Genomic DNA, 25,997 nt, shown 5'->3' on the forward strand with positions numbered 1-25,997 from the left:
TTTTTCTCAAAAAATTTCAATTTTTTTTTATTTTGCCTTTTACTTGTAATAGTTTTTCTTGTTGCTGTTGTCTACATGTCTCACAGAAACAATTTTTTTAACCTGTATTTCGTAAAGGTAATATATATTTATACAAACGTTTAGCATTTTTTGTATTTTTGCATTTTTTTTTCAACAAAAATAGTTTATCGCTTTCTTCTTCACTTTTAATAACATTAGACAAACATTGCTTAAATTTGTAGAATTTTCGAATTTTGGCATTCAGCGTACATACATAGACATTTTGTGGATAAACAACATCGCCTTGGGCTTGCTTTGATCAAGTAATTCACATTTGCCGTTCACACATGCGCAGTACAGTGAAATATTCATTAACTTTTCTTATTTGCGTTTATTGCAAAATATAGACTAAAAATATACATAAGTAGTGCTCATTTAATAATAATAATGATCATAATAATATATATTGAAAATAATTGATTATTGTTTGCTGGGCAATTTCAATATATAAATGTGTTTTTTTTTTGTTGCTTTTTTGCCTTTAAATATTTCTTAAAGATATTCTGTTTCCTATTAGCTGTTCAAAAATATAACGTAAAGTACGGGGTGTACTTGAACAATTTGTGTAGTTGTAGTAAAAGGAGGACCAACGCAACGCCACAACGCAACCGCAAACACATTTGCCTTGTTTTTTGTTGTTATTTTGGTGAGAATGCTTCGAACAAAAGCCGAGTTTTTTTGGTTTTTGTTTAAACAAAAGCACTCATGCACTGCTTTGATAGCAACATGTTGCCGCAACATTTCTGACGTGTTCTATAGTGTCAATTTATTGCGTGATGCGTACTTTGGCGCTTTCGCTGTCCTCATAGTTTTTACCCTCACTATCATTCTCATCCGCGGTACCGTCATCGCCATTTTCTTTGCGTACATACACAGGCTGTGCGTCGCCCTTCACGTAGTCGGCGGTGATGTGTACACCGGTGATGTCGGAACCGGGCACCAAAAACATGGGATCTAGCAACAATTGCTCCTGTTGTACGAGAGTGAATTGGTTAATATTGGTTAATTTTAAAAATTTAATATTTATTTGCAAATCACCATAATCGAACGGAGGCCACGTGCGCCGGTATGACGCTCCATTGCCATGGCGGCTATCGATTCGATGGCATCACGCTCGAATGTTAACTCCACCTTATCCATGCCAATGAGCGCCTTGTACTGCGGTATTAAGGCATTCTTGGGTTCGGTTAGAATTCTCACCAGCATACTCACATTGAGGCTGTGGAAGGGAACAATGACGGGGAAGCGACCAACAAATTCCTACAAATAATTCAGAATTATAAAGAAATACGGTAATAAATCTAATGGAGACGAAATGTATGGAAACATAAATAACGGCGATGGGCGTAAAACTCGTCAATAGTGACAATGGTTCTCAAGTTGCGCTCTAAACTTACAGGTATCATGCCGAATTCGACGAGATCTCTAGCTTGCACTTTTTTCAGGCTTTTATCACGTTCCTCCTGATCACTGTCCATCGGAGAAGCGGTCGATTGAGCGGCACGACGCCCGGACGAATTTGTTGATGGTATGCCGAAACCCAAGTACTGCAACGCAAGAGGAAAGCGAGAGTATTTATATAAAATAGTTAAATCATATGCTCGGAAAATGATGTAGACCCAAACCATACAAACCTTTTCGTTGAGTCGCCTTGCAATAAGACGATCCAGTCCAGTATAGGCGCCCGACGCCACAAAAAGTATATTCGTCGTGTCCACTTGTACAGTCTCGCCTCGCAATTTACGCGGTGAATTACGTTCGGGCACGTTGACGATGGTGCCTTCCAGCATTTTCAGCATGCCCTGTTGCACACCCTCGCCGCCCACGTCACGCAACTGATGTATGCCGGGCACAGCGCCGATTTTGTCGACTTCATCCAAGAACACAATGCCGGTTTGAGCGCGCTCAACACTGCAACAAAAGGTGTATAGAAAGAGAGTGGAAAGGTAGTAGGGAAATTGAATGGAAACTGTCATTAGTAAATTTCTATAGTTGAGCATAAAAATATTACAGTGCTACTCACTTGTAGTTAGCGTCTTGTAGCAGCTTTGAAATTACGCTTTCGATGTCCTCACCAACATAGCCGGCTTGTGTGAGGGTGGTGCAATCACAGATCGCAAACGGTACATCGAGACACCGTGCAATTGTCTGTGCAATCAAAGTTTTACCCGAACCGGTTGGGCCCAACATCAAAATATTACTCTTCTCCAATTTGACTTCGTAATTTTGCTTATCCAATATTTCCGAACCGCTATCCGAATGCGCATGATGTGCGCCACTGCTATTACCAGCACCGGACAAGTGCCCCTTCGGCGGCAATTCTGTGCCTGATGTGTTACCTATTGTGTGTCCAATACCGGATATATGCAGCAAATCGGTGCGGCCCATTGCATCGTTGGACTGTATGTTCGTTTGCGTCTGCACTTGTGGCAAATTATGGTGTATGCGTTTGTAGTGATTGTACACGGCGACGGCGAGTACCTTTTTCGCAAAATCCTGTCCGACCACATGACGATCCAAGTACTCCATAATTTTCTGTGGTGGCGGTGGTGGTTTGCGATAATTTTTCGGCTCCTCCTTTGCATTCTTCTTCGTATCGACTTCGGAGAGCACAACGAAGAAGTGATTACATTTGGCGCACTTCACGAAACGTGTCGAACTGACAAAAGTCTCCACTTGGGTGCATGGATTACCACATTTCGGACAGGAGAGTATATTCTTGTCATTGGGTGGTTCACCGCCGCTGCCTGTGGTCGTGGCGCCACCACCACCGCCGACACCACCCATCGAACCGCCATTGCTGGCGCCTGTGCCCGATGTGGTGCTGCCGCTAGTGGTGCTGCCATTGCCCGACGACGCCGCGGTAGCTGTGACGGTTGTGCGGAAGGGTCCATTGCCATCTGTATGATTGTGCAGGCAACGTGTTGAGGTTACCGTGCCATTGGGACTTCTGATCTGACTAACGACGCTGGCGCAACAGACTCCTAAATGGAGAAAAGAAAGTGAAGAAGAAGAAAATTAGTGTGACAAATGTAATTAAATAAAAAAAATATTTTTTTGTTTTGAATTTTGAGTTCTTTTGCAAGTATTTGGCATGTGCTTTGTTTATTGTCGCAAATTAAAAAAATGCGCTAAAATAAAATCGGGGCCGTTGAACTGATATAGCTTCAAAAACAAGTAGATGAGTATAGCCTACTTAGCCAAAAACACAGACAGTGCTCATAATCATCTTTATTTGTATTCCAAATTTCGAGTGCACTTTTCAGCACAATATATTTTTTCAAAATGCAATTTTTTATATTTTAACTGAGGGCATTGGCATTTGACTTTGCTTTTTTCGTAAAAACGAGCGTTGGCCATATAATTAGTAACGATCTACAATGTTGTTTCTATCATAAATCAAAATGTACCAAATAGAATACACACTTATGTATGTATGTATGTATATGTATATGTATGTACGTATATGATAAAAAAATAGTTATGACTAATATTTTTAACTAAATTCGACATAATACAATAGCAAAATAAGTTAAGATTTTAGGATTGAAAACCTAACTCTAAAATAATCATTCTCCTGGATTTTCTTAAAACTAATTTTGTATTTTATATAATTGGATCTTTTAATTACTATATTTAGAGTGTGTATATGAATTACATTTTTGATTTATTCAACATTATAAGAATGATTTTATTTCTTTGCACGATACTGTATTCGTACGAAACTCGAAAGCAAAGTGCCAGCGAATAATAATGCTCATAAACATATGAAATCAGTTTAAATTAGTTAAGCAAAATGAAAGAGATACTTTCCGTGCATCAAGCCTCTCTGCACTTGCATGTGTGTATGCATAAAATTCTGATTTTTATTATGATTATTTACTGAGGTTGCACAATTTGATTACATAAATAATTGTATTATAATATGTATGAATAAATCTGAAAATATGAGTGCCTTAGTTTGAATTGTACCACTATTGGTTTTCAAATTCAATATGAATCGTTTCTAAGAGCATAGAATATGGAACATATCTTGCTCTTCCTGCAGAGATGGTTCGAAAATATTATGGAGTTTAAAGCTGTCAGCTCAGAGCCCCGAGCATACAAACTTGCCTTCAACTTCATTTCCCTTTTTTGGATGTAACGAGCGTTTGTTATATCTGGCCTTAGCCTTGTCTCCAAAATAAAATACACACAGACCCTGATAGCATGTGGAGTGACAGGGTCGCGTGAGACAAGTTCATTACCAGAGGTATTCGAGCAAATACCCGTTTTTGACTCTGTATATTTATAACCGTTAAGAATTGACATGCATGCATGAGTGTTTGTTTATCGGCCGAACTTTAAATGAATTGTATGTACTACGTGACAAAAGGAAAGCAACAGATAATAAAATACTGACGGAATCCATAACAAAATTTAATGAAAAAAGGCGATAAGCAACAAAACAAAAAAATAAATATTTTGTGCGAAAACTAAAATGCATCTATATTTCCCCTTTCGATGCTGTGCGTAACACTTTGGGCGCGCAAATAGTGCATCTCTATTAAAAATAATTAAATATTTATTAGTTTTTAATTTGACCAATATTATTGTTGCTGTTTGTTTTTGTTTTTTTGCTTTTTGTTTAACGTTTGCTACCACATATTATGTTTGTGCGAAAAAAATTATAACATTATAACAAAAAAAAAAAAAAAACAACAAAGCTGTCGTCAACGCTAAACAAATTGGATAAGGTAAAGTAATAGAGGAGGAGAGTGGTTTGAAAGACGCTAGCTTGTTCGCTTACTGATGGACTTGTTTTTTGTTAGTTCTGTTTTGATTTGAAGTTTGCAAATTTATGTACTGAAATATTTACATACATACGAATACTTATAAAGATACATATGGACACAATACTTACATATATTAATACTTCACTAAGTTAATTTATACATTTGATATTTTTGGTTGTGCTTAATTATTGGATTTAAAAATTCAAAGTTTGCTCATCTGACCTTCAAACTTGTGTTGTAATTTACTTATCAACTTACTGATTTATGTATGTAGATATGTATATATTTAAAATAAAGCGTATGACAGGCAATTCGAGACAATGATATAAAAAGTTGTGCTAAATGTTGCGTATAATCTTGAGTTATATACATATGTACATACATATGTATAAACACTAAAATGTTCAACCTACTTTAACCAAGCTAGTCTAGTTATTATTTGTAAGTTGTTTAGTATGTGTATATTGTGCCAAAAATATGACAATGTATCTAGAAAAGTTAATTTATTTAAAGTAAATGCTATGGAAAATCAGTGCGTAAAAATTGCTTACATTAACGAGCGACTGCATAATGAAACGGACAATTTTCTTTGAAAATTTAATTGTTAAAAAATACATATTTATATTTGAGTGAAAAACAACACGAAAAGGACTAACAGAAGGGAAAAACTGAATATTCTGCACAAATAGCTGACGTAAATAAAAAACAACAATTTATGTACACACAAATGTATGTATGTACTCGTATGTACATATATATTTTAATCTGTTGTAATATTTTACTTGTACATATTAGTGTAGTGAACATATTATATCAGGTACGATTTCTTGGTAAACTATTCCAAAAAATTGTATATACAATCATGCTATCTTCTAAAAAAATGTTATAAAGCTTGTATTCTTCCTCAAATATTGAGAAACTTAAATCAGGTAAATAAGTACATGTAAACATATGAAGTATACAAGATCTGCTGTTTACAGACTTTGATTCTAACAACTCTCATATATACTTACAGACATACGTACACCTTAATATGTATGCATATTATATAAACATATTTTTGTTATTCTTGATGGCGCTACCATTCTATCGAGGCGTAGTATGAAACAGATTGTTTTCCCTCTGTTTTTAATAGACAGACATAATTTTTATAAGGTGAAAAAGCTTGTAACGACAAAAAAAGCAGGGCCTAAGACCAACAAGATAGCATTTACGAAATAGTATAAAAGTGCCATATTGATTAGGATATACCACCAGGTAAGAAAATTTAGAAGCAAGTTCAGATTGAATTTGTAGCCTAACACTTTTTTCTATTTTTTAACTCACCTTTTAACCAGTAGTAATTTGGTCCCAGTTTAGGCAATTGTGACAGTAGCACAAAGTGTCGTACAACACTCATGGTTCCGCTAATTCTTGCCTTCGTCTATTTTTACACCTCCTCAAGACTTTTCGCTTTTTTATCAGTAAAGCTCTGTTATTTATTATACGCAAATTGAATCCAATGGAATCGTACGTAGTGATTTTTAATGGTCTCGTTGCTGTTGTTTTACTTGGTTGATCCTTGTCACCTTCCAGGCTTTTTTGCCCGAACCCGTTCACTGTTTTGCACTTTCAGCGATTAATAATATGTGTTTCGCTATCTTTTTTATGATCAATTTGTATTTCAGCTAAATTTTAAACTGATTATTTTGTTTTATAAGACGTAGTTCGTTTCGCGAATGGAAAAAACGTTGTCAAAATATATTTTTCTTTCTTTCTCTCCGCTTTTCTTTGCTTTTTTACTTCCTCCTTTACATTTATATCTTTATACCCTTTGCAAACTTCTTCATCTTCAACTGCACTGCTGACTTTTTATGTTTCTTTCGCCTTGCTGTCTTTGTCAATTATCAACTTTATTTCGCTGCTGCGACTGCGAAACCTTATGCAAATTGACAGACAGCTGTGAACAGGGTTGCAATTCACTTTGAATATCAACTGACGGACTTGTAAAATCTGCAAGTTAATACTCTCGTTATAGCAGGTTAAAATAGTACTAATTGTTCATAATACACATCTTAGCAAGAACGATAAACTGTACAAAAAAACAACCATTTACAACAAACAAAATGATATTACCAAACACAATATTTCAAAATACAACACTGTTTATGTTTTCGCGACGGCGTCAACAGCGGCTGAATTATTATATGACAAGGATACCAAACATATGCAAAAATGAAATGTCATCACAAGCAACTGATATCTGCAGTATGTTCAGTTAATGCCGAGCTATGCAAAATTCTAAACAGCTGTTTTCGGAGCGTTGCTATAAAACGAACGTAACGTGACGTAATGTTATTGTTTCCGCGTTAATTATGGTTAACTCGTTGCCTCTACTGGAAGGGAGTATAACGAAAGAGGATCTTTTATTAACTTCAAATTCAGCACACTTAGAGCAATTTATTTTTTATAAATAATAGAAAATTTATGAAAGAATTATCTTATTCTAAAATCTTTCGAATACAAATATTGTTTGAATGAAATTTCAATGAATAGTCAGCTTTATGAATATTTTTAATTTATTTTATTAGGATCTTAAATATAACTGCTTAACTATATTAGAAACCGGGTATCACCCGTCCCTTTTTCGATAACTTCTTTAGTTTCTTGGTCTTTTTATCCTTGATACGTTTGTTGATGTTCTCCTGCCGTTTCTTTTGTCGCTGTTCTATGCCTGACTCAACCTTTTGTTTACGTTCCACCCAATCTTTCTTAGATTTCTTCTTTTCACTCTTTCGTTTTTTAATGGCCTTATACAACAACTTCGGATCGTCCTTCACTTTTTTGCCTTCAATTTTATCAAAGGCTTTCTTCCAAGCCATTTCGTTTTTTATTTCAGAAGCTTTCTCTACTTCGCCTTGTTCTTTGAGTTCGTTTATTTTTTTATCCGTTTGCTTTATTTTCTTCAAAATCTCACGAGGATTTTGATGTGATTTCTTCACCTTGGCACCGGGATGAGATGCAAAATCAAATTTAGAAAATACAATTTTACCTTCCTCATTGAAGACAGGTTTTGGTAATATTTTCTTAATATCCTTTTTGTCCTCGTCCCCACTCTCCCTCACATTTCCATGTTTTTGATTTTCGTTTTTAATTGATTTCGCCGCGGAGACCAATATTTTTTTAACTTCTTTATTTTTTCTCAACTTTTTTGCTTCACGTCTTTTCAGTGAACGCTCTGACGCTGGACGCTTTTTGGTTTTCATCTTGTTTTTGATAATATTAAGACGATCCTGCAATTCGTCAATTGGTGTAGCTTTTCGCGCATCCAGCGCATTTTTGGCTTTTGCAGCAGACTTTTCATTATTCAACAGATAATCATCATATTCGATGTCTAGAAAGAAGTAAAATTATAAATATTTACCTTTCTTCTCGGTGCTTAGTACATTTACATACCTTCAATTGAATCCGGTACATTATAAGTAAGTAACATATCCATAATACGCTCATTCTCTGTGCGCATTAGAGACATTAAGCCCCGTTTATCAAGTTGTATTGTCATTACGGACAATTTGATGTATTTTATATAAATTAATATTCTTTATATTTATAACTTTACAATTCTACACGTGCACCTTTGATTCCAAGTGAAAACATTGAAGAACAAAAAACCAAATCGAATTGTCAAATTTGACAATCGTATGTTCAGCAATTATCAACTGTATACACTGAAAGAAATTAGACCGAGAACAAGAAAGATTTTTATTCTAGTATCTATAAATAAGTAAATGGATATAAATGAAAGAAATACGTTATTATGTGATTTGAAACAAACAAATGATCTTACAATAACGCGATATAACAATAATTATTTATACCACTACAATATATAGCAAACTAAGCCCTAGAAGGTCATATGGTCCGTTTAACATACCCTATTCAATTGCCTCAAACGTCATATTGCCATTGAACACACCCCTTAAAGCTTCACAGACTTGAGTTGATTGCTCGCATTCGTTGGTGATAGAAGAATAGGATGACTAATTTTTATGTTTACTGCAAAAATTGAAGAAAAATATCGAAATATTGAAGTGTAAAAAAAACCAAAACACAGTTATTCGATTGAAAAAGTAATATCGGTTGCGGTGTAATTGTGAAGTGCTGCAAAAATGAAGAAACAATTCACGAAAATAAAAATTGCAGCTGAAAATTTGGGGAGGTGAGTGCTGTAAGCTTTGGAAGTTGGCTGGATAGCACAAAGTCATAAGGCATGGGCTAGACACAATGGTGTGGCACTGTGTTCTATACAAGTGTATGTATATAGATGCCGATGCGTAAAAGGACTGAGATTACTGAAGCATAGATGGCCGCATTTGCTGGTCTTGCACTATGGTGAAAAGATTATACCTTTTCTTTGATTTGTGTGCCAAAGGGGAAGGGTGTGTCGGCATTTTGCTAATGTGTTATGTATTGCAGCTATTATTGCTACTAGCCCTACGCCATGATACTCAAAATATGCAAGCGAAGACTTATGTTTTTAATTTTTACTTTTTCATGAAAATCCTGTGAAGATCAAATAAATCCGATTTGAAGGATTCCGAATTGGAAATAATTGAAAAACAAGTTGACAAGTATAAAGATGTACTGGAAAAAATGGTACGTAAATTGCCGGCAGCTAGTTCCTCAACCGACACACAGGACCGTGATAAACGTATCAAAAAGAACAGTCACTACAAGATTGGGCAAGCGCTAGAGGAGTCATCCAAGGATCTTTACAAAGAAATGCCGTTACATCATGTCTTATCTAATTGTGGTGCGTATATTACAATAAAACAAAATATGTAAATATTGTGTGCTGACCGTTACAAGTAGAAGAGTGCAAGGTAGACTTGTTTAAGGCAATATTTTATTGTTGTGATTGTGTAATTTATAAATGTAACTGATAAATTTCAAAAGACTTTTACACACGCAAATAAAAGGAGTGGTCAGTTTCGTAAAAAATTTCGAAACATAATACCTCAAAAGCCTTTATTGCCTAGTGTATTAATCAAAAAATATGTTATATGGCCAAAGTTTGTGCGACCACTTGAATTGTGCTATCAAAGTATATATTGTCATTTATGTCCATTTACGGCATGCATAGACACTGTAGTTGTGCTAACAATTATGTAGATAGATCACGGGACGAAAGGCACGTCAAAATTTTGTTGCTTTTTTTCATATATTTGCAATGATTTTTACGATTGACCTAATGTATTGGATTGCAGCACTGGACAAACCATATTGTCAACTGCGATGAGTGTGGCGCTGGCGTTGACCTCGCCTTTGCTGTGCTTGGCCTTGTTGTGTTTAGTCAGCGAAAAGCTGTCTCGTGTCGACATATCGCTGACATTTTATACATGTCGGAAACACAATGCTCAATTTCCTTTTCTAAAGGGTTGACTTTGTTGCTTTTTCTAAGTTTTTATTTCGGTAGGCACTTGCAGAGAAGTGAATTAACTCATTTTTAAATATATATTTTTTGGTAATGCATTTTTAATTTTCTCTAAGCTGCCAAGTCTTTTTTACTATCTTAAAGGTTTACCCCACTTGTTCTACCTTTTTTTTTACTTTGTTTTGTATGGCAGACAACAGAAAAAGTAATGCACTTGTATGTACTAAACTGTGACGTTACTATGTACATGTTTGGATACCCAGTTCTTAGCTCATCTATTTCATTTCTTAACCGCTTAAGCCTTTAAACTCTTGACTTGCTTTTTATTATTACCAAATTATATTACTGCTAATTATGTAACAATTTCGGAGAGCAGCAACAACATCTAAATCAATTGAGAGGCAAACATGAACATAAATATACATATATTTATGGATGTCTCGACATACATATATGCGTGTACATATGCATATACATTTGTGTGAACGAGGGTTGTATGTTGTTGTTCAGCTGCCAATAGGCATGCAACCAAAACTCACGCTCGAAGCTTGCTTTCAGCCACATTGTGGGAATTGCATTTCAATCCCATACTACCAGTAGTGGCAGCAACAGTTTTGCGTTTTTTAACATATCATTTATATGTATATACATAAGTAACCCATTCATCTTAGGCCAGCTAGCAGATACATAGACAGTTAGTCAGGCAGCCTGGTAGTCAACCAAGCTACTAAATAGCCACTCATCATTTACTTACTCAGCTGCCATCGCAGTTATTCTGCAAAAAACTCATAGAAGTTCGGCCTGCGCTTAAGCTTACACTTTGAGTTGGTGTCTGTGTCCAAACATCTATTACAACTGCTAATTTTAGTGTTGCAAATTTTTAATTGCTTTTACTTTGTTGTTGTAATGCGTTAGAGAGTGGCTATGATGATGTTGAGTTTCGTCGAAGCTAGGCATTGCATGTGAATTTATTGACTTTGGCTGGCTTTTATCATTTCCATCGGCGGTGTGTGTTTAGTCATGAAGTATGAAGGATATGTATTGTATAAGTATATGAAAATACTCTTTAAAGCATCTATGTGTATATTGTCTACCTCGTATGATCCATCGGAAATCCGTGTCTAAAAATTCGCTAATTGAAGTTTTTGAGTGCAAAAGTAAAATTATTTTCAGTTAAAAAAAATATATTTTTGAAATTTAAGAAAAATTTATACATATGCAAATTCATTAATCATTTTCTATCTTATGCATAAATTTGTATATTTTCGAATATATTCTACTATTTTGCTTATTTAGATTTTTATTAAAATTTAAATAATATTTATTTCAACAATTCTCATTAAAAGGGTTTACAAAAAGTGTTTTTTGTGAATGTTCTTAATGTTATGTAATAATACAGAGTTACAAATACATATTTTACTTTAAATAAAAAATAATAATTATTAATACGTCATTATTTTTATAAATTCAAAATTTTTGAGTTACAGCATCGGTTTATTTCCCTAACGAAAAACCCGTTATCCGTATTATAAAGACAATTTGGTGAAAAGTTGCCTTCTTGAGTAATACTCTATATATGTACATACATATGTATATATGTACATATATATTTATATTTAAAAATACTTCTTTTTTAACAGCTCATTCTTAAAAACATCGCATTTACTATTCATTCGTTCGCAACCACTTGTGACTTCTTGCCTCATTGCTTTTCCACTTACAAACGTACATCACCTACACACATTTAAATATATAATATACACAGATGCATATATACAAATGTTAATTATGTAGTTTACTCATATTTAGCAGCTTTACTGCCCTTTTATTGTTCGTTCGTCAGTTTATTTCTATTCGACTATATTTTTGGGCTTTTTTGTTTTGCTACTATTCATGCGAAACATGCTTACATTTTACAGATGTAATACATATATACATACATATGTGCAAAACTTGAGTGCGCATATGTGCTATAATTTATAAGATAAACATACATATGTATATACATATATGTACACTTACATACAATACATCCAACTATTTAGTCACTAAATGTTGTATTACTCAATTGCAGGCGAACTTGAGAAGTCAATTGCGGAATGCATCGTCGACACTGAACTGGAGACGGAGAACGAAGTGGTGCGCCGTTTGAAGCAAATTTTGGATAATGAAATCCAAGAGATCTCATCACTCAAACGCAATGTATCACGTACAGTGCAGGAGTATCAGTCACTAAAGCGCAGCTATGAGGTATTTACCCATAATAACACGTACACACATACATACATATGTATATCGACATACATAACATAAACACGTACATATATATTTTATATAAGCATACATTTGCCTACTTTTTATCAATGTGCAACAATACGCGTGCAAATGTGCGCCTGGGAAGTCGACATAACTGTCAACAGTTAACTGTCAAATGGGCGTTGAATACACTTACTCAATGTTTCCCAAGTTGTATTTATGTAGCTGAAGTGTTTATGCGCTGACAAGCGGAAAATTGAATGAAAAAGTCTAAGTGGCTGTATGAATGGCAGAATAAGTGAATCAATAAAAGAAAGTAGTTAGGAAATGAAGGCGTTGACATGCTTGCTGTCCGCTGCTGTAGCACTTGATTGGAGTAGCGTTAAAGCTTGTAAAATATTTGCCATATTGCTTTTTATAAGTCCTCTCCAAATAAAATGTTGCCGTAATATTTATATATGTAGTACAGTATGTAAAGTACTCGTACATATTTGTAAAACAAAATAAAACCAAAATCGTTAATTTTCGTTGCATCGAAGCTGGATATAATAGTCCGATACCGATACCGACCAAAACTGAGGGACTACAAAAAGACGGTGGGTTTCTGACGTTTCTTTGTGCCAAACTTAACTGTTCAGGGTATAACAAATTTTGAAAAACTATATGTTCATGTATATAAGTAGATAAGTACATATGTACATACATATGTATGTATGCTTAGTTACACGATGTAAAATTATCGTCTTGATGATTGCTAATACCGCAACTATTCTATTACAAATCCATTTTTCCTTTCCCTTACCTTACGTACTACCTTTGTATGCCTACTGCGCGATAGCTGGAAATAATATAAAAAACATATATGTATTTTTATTATATTTTGCGTTATAGGCATTATAGGCAATATAATAAGCACAATGGTATCGATTAATTTTTTAAACACGTGTCGCGGTTCAGTCATTGTCTTCAATTTGCTATAAAAATATAAAATATTACGAATATACATACATACATTTACATGACATACATATATACATACATACGTTACATCGGATTGCTATATAATACTCAGCAATTACGTTACATCGTTGGCAGTGCTAAGGTTTTCTTCCTTAATTTGTTGAACTTCGCAATGACATTGAATAATTAACGCCATTCAATATTACTTGATTGGTATTTTGAGCAAATTTGTTTAATTGGTAATTGAGAGAGAATTGTTTAAGTGCGTGACCACCACGAAGAGTGTGGTGAGTTCAAATCTGGGTCTAATTATAGCGGGCAATATTTTTCGAACAGCGTTTGATGCTCTGTAGAGAATATTTTTCTTTTAGTTGGCAACTCTAATCCTAATTATATCTAAATTCTAGATGTATATTATAATATTCGAACGTTTGCTTGATCGTGTCATGTTTCATACACCTTTTGTAAAATTTTGCTCAGCGATACATTTTTTGAATCGGTGGAAATTTGAAAAAAGGATAAGGTCTCTCTGGCATGTAAAAAAATTCCATTTAGCAGCTTAAAAGCAGTAAGAATATTTAAATAACACTCAAAAGTTATAATTTTTAAGGTTATGTAATAAAATCCGTTAAGTACACAAAACTGATAAGTTATTATTTTGTTTTTACAATTTTTGAGGTTATGTAATAAAAACGGATATATGTATGTAAAAAAAATATAATTTTTGATAAATATCGATAATAAAATTCGATATACATATATTCAAAACTGATAAGTTATAATTTTTAAGGCTATGTAATAAAAACCGTTAACTATTACTATATATTTTATTGTCTAAAAGTATTCCCAAGCGTGATCTATGTCATATTAAAAGCCTAACAATAAACATCCACGGCAATATTACCTTCACAATTTATTATCAATTGATTTCTGAAGCTTTGCTCAATAAATTTCCTTAGCTCCTTTTCGTAGTAAATTTTTGTTATCGTGATGTGATAAGAAAGCTACAAATAACTTTTGAATTTGTCGATACTTTTAAATAGCAAATCGTAAGCTTCTTGCGGTATAAACTTTGATTGGCTGTAGATTTTGCTTTTTGTTTTGCTATTATTCGATAAGCCAACAAGCGTGATGATAAGCGTGTGGTTTTGCTTTTACAGCTGACAAATTGATCGTGATATCACCAATTAACGCGACATAAGGCTAAGCACGTAGTGGTGTGTGAAATATAGCAATGCAACGAATTTTAAAATATGAAAGTGGCAATTTTAGAACTTTCAAATTGTATTCAGTCAGAAAATTACTTAAAGTTATTGCAAAAGATGGGATACATAGACAATTACATTTGACTCTTTTCAGAAAAGTCTAAATTTTTGAAGTGATTTTGTGATTTGAAAGGCCAATATCGTCCATTTCTCAAAATCAACTTAAGCTGTTTACCTTGTAAAGCTGTATAAATACACGTTGTTATTCCATTTTATTTATGATATTTTTTATTTAAATTTTTAAATCCCTTCAGGTACGTTAAAATGTAATTTTCTCCTAGAGCTCACTCCTCGCAGAGCTCACCCTAAATGATCTATATTTTTTCTGTGCTATACTTATTCTATGTTTGCTACACAACCTGTATTTACTTGTTAATGTGCGTTTATGTATGTTGTTTATATTATCGATAATCATATCTCTGGAATTTCAATGTAGCTAAGCATTACTGCCAATTAATGAGGGTATTCTCGACAGGGTTGCGAATTTTTGAATTCAAACATTTTGGATTATAAATTTTTTTAAATAATTTTGTATATGCTTGGGATTAAAAGGTTTTTGGAATAAATTTTTTTTTAATTCCGCATTTGGAATAGTAGAATTAAAAAAAATGATTCAAGTGTTTATTCAATGACTTTTTTAATGTATTATTTGCAACCCTGAATCTCTGTAATTAATTTTTGTATGCGTTTTCTCATTGGCATGATTTTGATTTTTTATCCAGTTTTATGCTCTCTAAATAATTTATTTCCGAAATTTCGTAGCCAATGCCTTGCTACGCCTATTCATAAATTGCGTTCATGGCGCGTGTAAATGCCCGCCGACACGCCTACCTGCATGGCATACTACTACATCAGTATGTTGTCCTCATTTGTTGTTGTTTTTGTTGTATTTGCTCCAATGCTGTTGTGAATCAGATAATTAGTTAATGCTGATAATCAGTTATTTTGGCCAAACAGCTAACAGTTCGCATCGCATTGCACAAACATTCGAAAATAATAACAACAACAATAAGAGCAGAGTTAGAAAAAATCAAGGTTATATCTCAACTTAATTGAATTATTGCAAATTTTTTTAAACAATTTTTTATAATATTTTGTGTATCATTTTCTTTTTAGTTTAACTTTATTTTTAATATTTTTTATTTATTTTTATTTTTTATGTATTTTTTTAAATTAATTAATTTATTTTTTAATTATTATATATTTTAGATTTTTTAATTATAATATAATTATTTAATTTATTAAAAAATTGTATACTTTTTAAATGTATGTTTTTTATATTTTTACTAATTTTTTTCAAGAATTTATCGTTTCAATTTGAGTTTAACTCGCTTATCAGTGCGTCAGCTAAATACAATTGAATTATTGCATATTATTTAATTTTTTTATTTTAAGTTTTTTAATTTTATTTTTAATTCCTTATTATTTCGTTTTCTTATTTAATATATGTAAATATAAAATTTTTATATATATTTTTTATTTTTTTATATTTTTTGTATGTAATTATATTTTTATTTTATTTTTTTATATACATATATATTTTTTTAAATTTTCCGATTTTTATACCCTGAACAGGGTATATTAAGTTTGCCACGAAGTTTGTAACACCCAGAATTAAGCGTCGGAGACCCTATAACGTATATATATAAATGATCAGTATGTTGAGCTGAGTCGATTTATCCATGTCCGTCTGTCTGTGTATATACTTATACGAACTAGTCACTATTCGAACCTCAGTTTTTATATCGTTTTGAAATTTTGCAAACGTCATTTTCTCTTCAAGAAGCTGCTCATTTGTCGGAACTGCCGATATCGGACCACTATAATATATAGCTACCATACAAACTGAACGATCGGAATCAAGTTTTTGTATGGAAAATTTTCACATTTGACAAGATATATTCACAAAAGTTGGCACAGGTTATTTTCTAAGATAATAATGTAATATACGAAGAAATTGTTCAGATCGGCTTACTATATCATATAGCTGCTATACAAACTGAACGATCGGAATCAAAGGCTTGTATGGAAAACTTTCGCATTTGACATGGTATCTTCTCGAAATTTGACATGGATTACTGCTTAAGGTAATAATATAATCTCCGAAAAAATTGTTCAGATCGGATTAACTATAGCATATAGCTCCCATACAAACTGAACACATAATTACTAAAAGAAATGCACCTGTGAAGGGTATATTAGCTTCGGTGCAGCCGAAGTTAACGTTTTTTCTTGTTTTTTATTTATTTATTTTTTTTTATGATTTCCTTATTCCTTACTACTCTTTTGAGGTTAACTCGCTTATGACTTATGCAGTTTTACTATTGCAGTTGCGTTCATTTGTAACTGTTTTATTTACTTATATTTGTATAATTTTCGTCATGATTATGCTTATTATTATTATTATCATTTTAATTTCTCTTTCGCATGCCTCTTTATTATGATTAAGCGAAATCGCAGTGTCGGCTTATACTGTGTGTGTGCGTGTTTGTATTGTGTTGGTCATTCAAGTGCTTTACTGTTGAGAAGGTGTGACAGAGGAAGCGGAGGGCAATGTTAACTTTGCGGTGAGCGCTGAAGCGGGTTTTGCGGTTGGGCGTGCCGGCGATTACGTTAGGAGCCGTCTCTTTTTTTAATATTAATTCTGTAGAAATATTAAGTTTATTGCCGATTTGTTGTTGTTTCGTCTTCGACATTGGCTTTTACCGCTTATTTGTTGTTATTATTGTTAGCTTGAACCTTCCAATTATATGTACATATGTATTTGTATGTATGGAATTGCTATGGCTTTTATTTCCATTTTACTATTACTTTTGCCACTTAAGTACATATGTATGTATATCTATTTAATTATTCATACATATTTATAACTGTTTTTTGTTGCTGTGTCACAAAATTTGACAATTTAATTTTGGCATTGTCACCTCCGCCACCTTTCTATGCACACTTTCAAAGCAATCGAAATTAGTGTTGGGGTTCCGTCATTATTACAGCCATCGCCTTCTCTATAAATACTGATTCAAACATTTACATACATATGTATGTACATATTATTTAATTCTCCAACAGTGTTAACTTTCAGTTTTGTTTGTGTTATTTTTGTTAATATTAATAGTTTATAGTTATTTTATAGGTTTCTTGTGTGTAAGATATCTCAATATTTGTGTTTAATAATTCATACATATGTCTGTACATATGTATGTAAGTATGTAGCTAATAATATGGATTGAGTTATGAAAGCCAAGATTATCAATATCTATTTTTTTATCTTCAACATATCAAAGGTATTTGATTTTTGACCAATTTATTAATATTTAATTTAGTCGGAGCCGTTGTATTGAGAGTTGTGGATCTTGATACCCCAACAGAAAGATGTGGGGCCATTATTTCTTTCTGGAAATTCATTATTAAATAATCGAAGTCATAAAGCTGGGATAGCAGCACTGTCTCTACAAAAGAGATCCTACAGTTTCAAGAGCTTTATAAGTTCCTGATCAGTCTCTGAGTTCAAAGACGATAGTCTGCTATTAACCATTGCCTGTTAGAAACTTCAAACCGCTCTCTGCTGCAGCAGTGGAAAAGCAGCTAACAGCTCTAATAACAGAATGCCGCTTGTCATTCGCAACTGCTATGTACTATATTCCTTTGCTGTGACGTCCATTTCACCGCTTCGAAGCATTGATTTGGTCCGTCTATTGACTCATACCGGTCGCCTAGAAATTTTTTGGTTGACGTTATTGCGATTCATTGAAACTAATTTGGCAATTTTCGACATATGTTATTCCTTTTGTTGCTTTATTCGTTGCAGTTCCGTTGATCAAACGTGAGTCAGATTTCGTCACCGTTATGTACTGATTCGCCCGTTTAAGCGGTTTAAGATCTTATTTTCTACGATTTTTACGCGAAATTGTGTCTTTGGAGCAAATTTTTGCATTGCTTTTGCTTATAAGTGTATTCCACATCTTATTGCTGAAGTTTGATTACCTTTTTCTTTCATTTGTTGCGTATTTCTCAATTTGCCTTAAGTGTGTGTGTGTTTGAATGTATGTCTCTTAACTGTTTAGGAAGTCCGCCTGCCGTATATGGCGCCTGCGCTGGCGACAAGTGAGCATGCAGCCGTGGCTAGAGCTGTAGAGCTGTGGCAATGTGACAGAAAAGTAATAAAATAAATAACTGTGTTACGATGTCCAAAAATTAGTTTTGGAGCAAACATTATATACATATGTACATATATGAGTATGTAGGTATGTATGTATGTGTGCTTGTATCCCTAATGGTAATGTTGTTGACATGCTGTCATGCCATTCTCAATAGAAATGCTGCATATGCATGCTTTATATACATACATATAAATATATGTACATATGTATATACTGTACATACATATGTATGTATGTTTGTATGTATGTATATAAGACATATGAATCTTGAATTTTAATTTCCATTTAATGCTAGCGCTTTTATTTCTTTTTAAATATTCTTACATATGTACATATGTACATATTTGCGCCTATAAAATTCTCATTTCTGCTTTATTCTGTTGCTATATTTTTATTGCTCTGCTATTTCCCATAGTCATAGCTATTATTTATGGAAATTGCCGAAACATTAATCGCATATATTCTTACTATGTCTCATTGTGTTATTCACTTGTGGGTCTTTGCACCGTTCTTCTTCTTTAATATGTACATATGTATGTGCGATTTCCTGTTGTTTTTATTCTTTTGCACTTATCAGGAAGTGCTAATGTCTTTATATTATTTTATTTTAAAGAGTACAGTAGATAATGGTCATATATTATATCAAAACTAATGATCTTTGAATTTAACTGTTAACTCTTAAAAGAAGAATTTTGTATAAGGTCATATACAGGGCTTTTTCATAGGGATGCTACAAAAAGTGGATAGGGACAGCAAACGACATCCATTTCCCGCTCTTTTGACATTTCTTTTCAGTAAAATTTTGCCATTTCATCATGGAAAAATGAAATCCAACAACTAGTCGAAATTATTAAAATTGACTACCGAAATTTGGAGTCAGTGGTCTCAACTTTAAGAGCTCTACGTCCAATTTATGGTCGTCATAATCGTCCTGTCAGACCAAAAATTGAGGGTCTAGTGGAATCTACAGGCACAGTACAAAATGTTTCCGTGACAGTTAGACAAAGAAGTGCCCGTTGTGTGGAGAATATTGCTGCCGCTAGTGCATCAATTGAGGAAGACCCAAATCAGTCTCTCACGCCTTGTTTTCAGGCGTTGGGCATCTTCAGCGATGAGGCTCATTTCTGGCTGAACGGCCTCGTCAATAAGCAAAATATGCGTTGTTGGCAATCCACACGTACTCCATGAGTCATCATTGCATCCGAAAAAATTACGGTTTGGTTCGGTTTATGGGCCGGCGGGGTCATTTGGTTGTACTTCTTCCGTGATGATGAAGACCGGCAGAATTGGATGACGTGGACTGGGACAATATGTGTTTCCAACAAGACGGCACCACAGCCACACAGCGAATGTCACAATCGATTTATTGAAAACCAAGTTTGGTGAACGTGTTATCTCACGAAATGGCCCAGTCAATTGGCCGCCTCGGTCGTGCGATTTGACGCGGTTAGACTATTTCCTGTGGGGCTTCGTTAAGTCTATTGTCTATGCTAGCAAGCCAGCGAAGATTGATGAACTTTCTACGAATATCGAACATATAATTGCAGCAGTATAGGCCGATTTATGCTTGAAAACCGTCAAAAGTAATTTGTGCGAAATGAAGTAGTCTGGAGTGTAGTGTGAACAGCGCATTACATAATTTGTTTTTAGCTTTACCGGTTTACCAAGATGTATTGTGAGTTTGTGACGCCTCCGGCTGTAATGCGGTATAGGAGACACAGGTGGTTGTGGTGGATGAGAGGAAACAATGACGAAACTTTTCACATTGTCTTAATTATGACTAGAATTTCGGATGAACTCTTGCTCATATTTTCATTATTATTAGTCAATAAACTAAAAATACAATTTGCATATTAAAAGTTTATTTCAAAAAGTATAAATCACATTTCTGGATGTAAATGTATGTATGAATATATGTATGTACATATGTACATGTGAACATGGCTGCCTTATATGGTCGCTCTATGCTGCAATGGTGTGAATCTGTGCAAATGCGGGAAGGTGCGAACGCGATTATTCAATTGGCTTAGTCAGAAGTTTATTGATTGAATTTGCACCGAACATAGATACATGCGTGCACATAAATACATATACCGTTGTATGGCTATCGTGCTTTTTCAGTGTTCTCCGCGCTCACTTCTTCAGCGCTGCAGAGTTTTAATCCGATTTATTGGCATATTGCACTCTTCTATTTTTATGATTTGTATTTTGGATTCTTTTTACGCCGACAAGACTTGTTCGTGTTTTTGTTGTTGCCTTTTCATGATTCTGATGTCACTATCATTCTATTGTTTCGACGATAAAAGCAGATTTGCGAAATCTACGCTTATCGCTGCACAGCTGTTTTGTATTGAAGGGAGTGAGGGGGGGTCGTCTAAATAAGTGAATATTTACGATAGGCAAATCGAATTTCGAACGAGATAAGGAGCATTGGGAGACTATGTTTAATTTTTATTATACAAAAAAGATTTTTGAGGAAAAATTGTTTTAAAAATTAAAATATGTAGTTATAACTGTTAAAAAAATATTAAGTATTTTCAAAAATTTTCTAAACCTGCTATTTCAAAATTTTTATTATATTCGCATATTAACTATTTCGCCTTCTTCTCGCCCCCCTTTAGGCCGCCATACGTCTCGACGAGGCACCGGCAAAAATCAATCACATTAAAGACCAACAGGAACAATGTGAAGTGAAGTTGGAGAAGGAGCGCGACTCGCTCGCCGCACTCATGTTCGAGTTGATCACCAAAGAGGACGTCATCGTCCAATGCATACGCGACTATGTGCTATACCAGCGTAACTACCACGAGCGTGCCCTGCAGAAGGTCAACTCATCGCTCGCCTCCATACAGGATATTATACAATCGACAGCGAAATCGCGCTTCGGCACCTCGCTAACCGAGCATCTGGAGTCGACGAATCGTGAGATATCACACATTTTAGAGCTCTGCATTTGCTGCCTCATCGAGAACGGTCTGTACGAGGAGGGTTTGTTGCGTGTGGGTTGTGCAAGCACAAAATTGCGACGTATGAAACATGCGCTCGAAGCACAATACGTGAAGACGCCACTGCCAGTGGAGTATCAGGATCCGCATGTGATTGGTTCGATACTCAAGTTGTATTTGCGTGAATTGCCTGAACCCTTACTCACCTATAAATACTATAAAGACTTTATTAGCGCGACGGAATGTAGCAGTGAAGCGGAGCGGAAAGCCGCAATCAAGGCTACTCTGGCCAAATTGCCATCGTCGAATTATGCCAATTTACGGTATTTGACACGCTTCCTCTGGCTGGTCACACAGAATGTCGACCAGAACAAGATGAGTTCGCAGAATGTGGCGATTGTAATGTCGCCGAATATGTTGTGGCCGCGTATGGATAAAAGCAATCCGGCCGACTACCTGGGACAGGTGAACAGTTCATCGGCTGTGAATGTGATTGTGGAACTGTTGATTAGTCAGTGGGATTACTTTTTCGAAGGAGATGTAGACTTTTTTGTGACGTTGTCGCGCAATAAACTCTTTGTGGAAGGTAAAAGCAAATCTGGCTCGTCCAACGAAAATTTGGATCGGAATGACACGGGTGAGTGAAAGGGAGAGAGAATGGAAGTGAGAGATAGGGCGATTTATGAAGGGAGAGAGAGTGCAGAACAGACAGAGAGTGAGATGAGGTGAGACACAGTGTGATTGATGTTGCGGAGAAGACAGGAAATCGAAGACACATTAAAAAAGAGAGAGGAGAGAGAGAGTGATTAGATAGATGGAAAGTTAGTAGAGGAAGACGGCAGCAGAAAATGAAAGTTGGGGAGAGAGAGATTTATAAAGATTGAGAGAAAGAGAGAGAGATCTGTATAAAGATGGAGAGAGAGAGAGAGAGATAGAAAGAAAATCCTTTAAAAAACTTTAGTTTTGTCTCTTACAAAAGATAATGTATAATCCCCAACCGGCTCTTATTTATAAATATCCTAAGGGAGCCCGAAGAGTGGACGCTCAAAGCCGAACGTAAACTCGCGTGTTGCGTAAAGCGTAAGCGTCCACTCTAAAGATAATGTTTAGTGTAATAAATGAATATTTTTTGGAATACTAATAAAAAGAAATTTGGACTTGGTATAGAGGTGATTCTACGTTTTAGATTTTCCATTAGCGTAAACACAAAGTAACTCAAAAATAGTAATTTATTAGACTATTAATTTTTTTTTTTATAAACAAAGTCTCGTTTTAGCTTTCTTTCAACAATTCTACGGGTATTAGATACTTTTAAGAGCATCTTCATTTTAACCTATCCTAACAATTTTCAGATTCTCTTGAGAGTCCACGTTACGGTACCATTCGTCGCCAAAAGGCTTGCGCTCCCTCTCCGCCAAGTGCCGCCAAAGTTGTGGAGAAAATCCACACCAATCACGAGTCACACCGAAACGGCGTTAAAGAACTCTTCCCGAATGCAGCTACATCGACAACAACAACTACAATAGCAACCACCACAACGGCAGCCAATAATAACTACAATAACAATAATAATAACAATGGTAATAACAGTAATAGCACAGAGAAGCCCGAAAAACCGCCATTACCGAAGCTGTCACATTTCCAACAGCCACTGACACAGCAAATGCCACCACCAGAGCCACCACAATCGGCCAAACCGGTGCCCATGACTCGTACACAATTTTTCGGTTTGGATAATTTACCTTCACCGGTAGCGGATCGCAAGAGCACCGACAGCATAGGATCGCTGGTCTTCAAGCCAGATTTACCACAAAAACCAAAGATACCCAAACGCCCGATGGTGCTGGGCCTAAGCGGCAGTGGTGGCAAAAGTGATGATGAGACAACACCGACGCCAACGCAAGCCAACGAAACTTGCAACGTTGCCAGTATTGGCGCTAACGGTGTTAACAGTGTAGCTGTCGGTGGAGGCGGTATAGTGTCACGCACCACTGAGAAGTTCATCGAGAAACTACGCAGCGACAATTGTGATAACGGCGCAGCGACGACAATGCGTGAAAATCAACACAATCAACGGCTACTGAGTGCGGAGCAGAATGCGAATATAAACAGCACTGCTGGCGTCGGCAGCCAAGGCAACAGTAACAGCAACAGCAATCGAAACAGCATTGCCAGCGTCTACAGCTTCGGCGGTGGTGGTCACTCGCGTTCCAATTCGAATGCGAATGCCAATACTTTTGTGCCACCACAGCTACAACTACAACAGCCGCAGCCGCAGCAAACGGAAACGACGACAGCTGCTGCGGCATCGTCGACTGCGGCAACAGCATCGGTGTCGGTGTCGGCAACGTCAACGGTGAGCACGGCACAAGCGCAGACACAAACACCGGCGCCGATAACACGCAACACACCCACAACACCCGTTTCGCCGCACATGATATTGACGAAGCGGCCCACGGTGCCAGCGCCACCACCGCCCTCGGTGGTGAAAAAGCAATCAGATTAAGTGCGCTCATAACGGCGTTGCGTTGTAAACATTTGTAGTTGTTTGTAGCGCACACACGCACACTGACTCATGTGTATGCATACACACACACACATACGAAGACACACTAGTAGAGAACTAAGCTGTAAGAAATGTAGCAATTTGTATTATAAATAGTGCGTTGCGTTTGCTTTGGCAGTGCAAAAAATGTTGAAACTGTGTAACGGTGAAATGTGTTCGAGTTCGAAACAAACAAACAGACCTACGAGTATTTTTCTAATAAAAATTGTATTTTGGGTAAATTGCATGTATATATGTATGTATGTATTTGGCAATATATTTGCAGTAAATATGCGATATTATTTTTCGTGGACAGGCGTTTGGAAAATTTTGCAATGCGCCAAAAATATTTGTTTGTTCTCATTTTCTTAAAGTTGTGTATTATTTTGTATTTTTTTTCATTCTTTTATATGCTTATTCTTTTGTTTTATTTTAATCAATTTATTTACTGCTAAAAAATATACACTTAATTTATTATTATGCAATAAAAAAGTTTAACTTTCCAATTCTTATTGCATGATTACACTATTTATACAATTTTATATTAGGATTTCTTTACAAAAAATTAAGATAAAATAATTTTAAATTCTTGATAAAAAAAAAAATGCAAATTTAGCAAGAAAAATAATTTTCATTACAAAATTCAATAAAAAAAATAAAATTTCTATTTAATATTTTGGGACTATTTTTTATTTATTATTATTATTTTTTATTTATTATTATTTTTTATTTATTATTATTTTTTATTTGTTATTATTTTTGTTTATTTATTTCATAAAGTTTATTGCTGCAACTGTGTATTTAATTTTTTTTAATTTTTCGTTTTCAAAACTGACAACATACGATTAAAGCCGTATACTCTTTATGTTAAGAAAATCTATGGAATATACTTCTATTAATATTGGCTTAAATTTTGTTATTTTCTTTATTGCTGCATGCGGAGTGTAACTAAATAATTGCTTTATTTGAAATAAATACAACTCTTGTTTTTCAGTGTACCACCTCTTTGAAATTTAAAAACTATGTATTTGTAAATTTTGTTGTTCTATTTTTGAAACAGTCTCCTGAATAAAATAGCTGTTATTTATTTGTAAAATAAAAAAATATATACATATAAAACACATATTTAAATGATTGTTGACTAAAGTCAAGAAAATTTTGTTGAAAATTTGTTTTTATAAAGAAATTTTAAGAGTACTTTCAATTATTAAAAAAACACAATTTTATTATTTTAAATAATGATAAAATAATATCAATAAAACAACAACCATACAACAACAAGTCCATTTATCATTTGGAAAAAAGAATTTGTTTTAAAGCAAAGCTTTACAGATCTCTTTATGCGTTTATAAAAATATTAATATTATATATTTTCTATAAACTTCTTTGTGTTTGCTCCTCGATTTTTTTTTATCAAGAGTGCTATTACTTTGTATGTCGTGTTCGCGTGAAAAATAATGTCTATCAAAAATTATGTAATTAAAAAATTTGCTGATTGTCAATTGATAGATTGCAAATAAATATATATTAAAAAAAAAAGTTAAAAGTGACTGCCACAGTATTGTACAAAATTTGTTTTGAGCATATTTGGTACTGAAATATAATTTTCATTGAACAA

The 25,997-nt window shown here is 34.4% G+C and overlaps 3 protein-coding genes and 1 long non-coding RNA gene across 4 annotated transcripts; 2 read left to right on the plus strand and 2 right to left on the minus strand.

Annotated features, from left to right (window-relative positions):
- Nucleotides 1-371: 371 nt before the first annotated feature.
- LOC126751557 (ATP-dependent Clp protease ATP-binding subunit clpX-like, mitochondrial) lies at nucleotides 372-6,768 on the minus strand. The gene is made up of 6 exons (XM_050461925.1): nucleotides 6,162-6,768; nucleotides 2,084-3,044; nucleotides 1,695-1,971; nucleotides 1,458-1,607; nucleotides 1,099-1,320; nucleotides 372-1,030 (listed from the first exon to the last, which is right to left on the minus strand). Exons 1-6 carry the CDS (start codon nucleotides 6,232-6,234, stop codon nucleotides 827-829), a joined length of 1,887 nt encoding a protein of 628 aa, XP_050317882.1. The 5' UTR covers nucleotides 6,235-6,768; the 3' UTR covers nucleotides 372-826.
- Nucleotides 6,769-7,367: 599 nt separating this feature from the next.
- Nucleotides 7,368-8,484, minus strand: LOC126751558 (surfeit locus protein 6 homolog). The gene is made up of 2 exons (XM_050461926.1): nucleotides 8,271-8,484; nucleotides 7,368-8,208 (listed from the first exon to the last, which is right to left on the minus strand). Exons 1-2 carry the CDS (start codon nucleotides 8,374-8,376, stop codon nucleotides 7,433-7,435), a joined length of 882 nt encoding a protein of 293 aa, XP_050317883.1. The 5' UTR covers nucleotides 8,377-8,484; the 3' UTR covers nucleotides 7,368-7,432.
- Nucleotides 8,485-8,800: 316 nt separating this feature from the next.
- On the plus strand, nucleotides 8,801-25,997 carry LOC126755696 (rho GTPase-activating protein 92B). Its single transcript, XM_050468446.1, has 5 exons — nucleotides 8,801-9,033; nucleotides 9,386-9,627; nucleotides 12,323-12,498; nucleotides 21,511-22,471; nucleotides 23,187-25,997. Exons 1-5 carry the CDS (start codon nucleotides 8,984-8,986, stop codon nucleotides 24,338-24,340), a joined length of 2,583 nt encoding a protein of 860 aa, XP_050324403.1. The 5' UTR covers nucleotides 8,801-8,983; the 3' UTR covers nucleotides 24,341-25,997.
- LOC126755707 (uncharacterized) lies at nucleotides 13,279-14,169 on the plus strand. The gene is made up of 2 exons (XR_007666517.1): nucleotides 13,279-13,751; nucleotides 13,872-14,169. It is a non-coding gene; the product is annotated as an uncharacterized LOC126755707 (long non-coding RNA).

Source organism: Bactrocera neohumeralis, chromosome 2 (assembly GCF_024586455.1).
Source record: "Bactrocera neohumeralis isolate Rockhampton chromosome 2, APGP_CSIRO_Bneo_wtdbg2-racon-allhic-juicebox.fasta_v2, whole genome shotgun sequence".
Classification (NCBI taxonomy): Eukaryota; Metazoa; Arthropoda; class Insecta; order Diptera; family Tephritidae; genus Bactrocera; species Bactrocera neohumeralis.

Bases quoted from the DNA above. Each gene is read 5' to 3' on its own strand.
- LOC126751557 (XM_050461925.1), bottom strand. From the start codon at position 6,234: ATGAGTGTTGTACGACACTTTGTGCTACTGTCACAATTGCCTAAACTG. The intron at 3,045-6,161 runs GTGAGTTAAAAA...TTCTCCATTTAG, and splicing joins AAATTACTACTGGTTAAAAG to GAGTCTGTTGCGCCAGCGTC. The intron at 1,972-2,083 runs GTGAGTAGCACT...CTTTTGTTGCAG, and splicing joins CTACAAGACGCTAACTACAA to TGTTGAGCGCGCTCAAACCG.
- LOC126755696 (XM_050468446.1), top strand. From the start codon at position 8,984: ATGAAGAAACAATTCACGAAAATAAAAATTGCAGCTGAAAATTTGGGG. The intron at 9,034-9,385 runs GTGAGTGCTGTA...AATCCTGTGAAG, and splicing joins GCAGCTGAAAATTTGGGGAG to ATCAAATAAATCCGATTTGA. The intron at 9,628-12,322 runs GTGCGTATATTA...ACTCAATTGCAG, and splicing joins TCATGTCTTATCTAATTGTG to GCGAACTTGAGAAGTCAATT.
- LOC126751558 (XM_050461926.1), bottom strand. From the start codon at position 8,376: ATGACAATACAACTTGATAAACGGGGCTTAATGTCTCTAATGCGCACA. The intron at 8,209-8,270 runs GTATGTAAATGT...ACTTCTTTCTAG, and splicing joins TGTACCGGATTCAATTGAAG to ACATCGAATATGATGATTAT.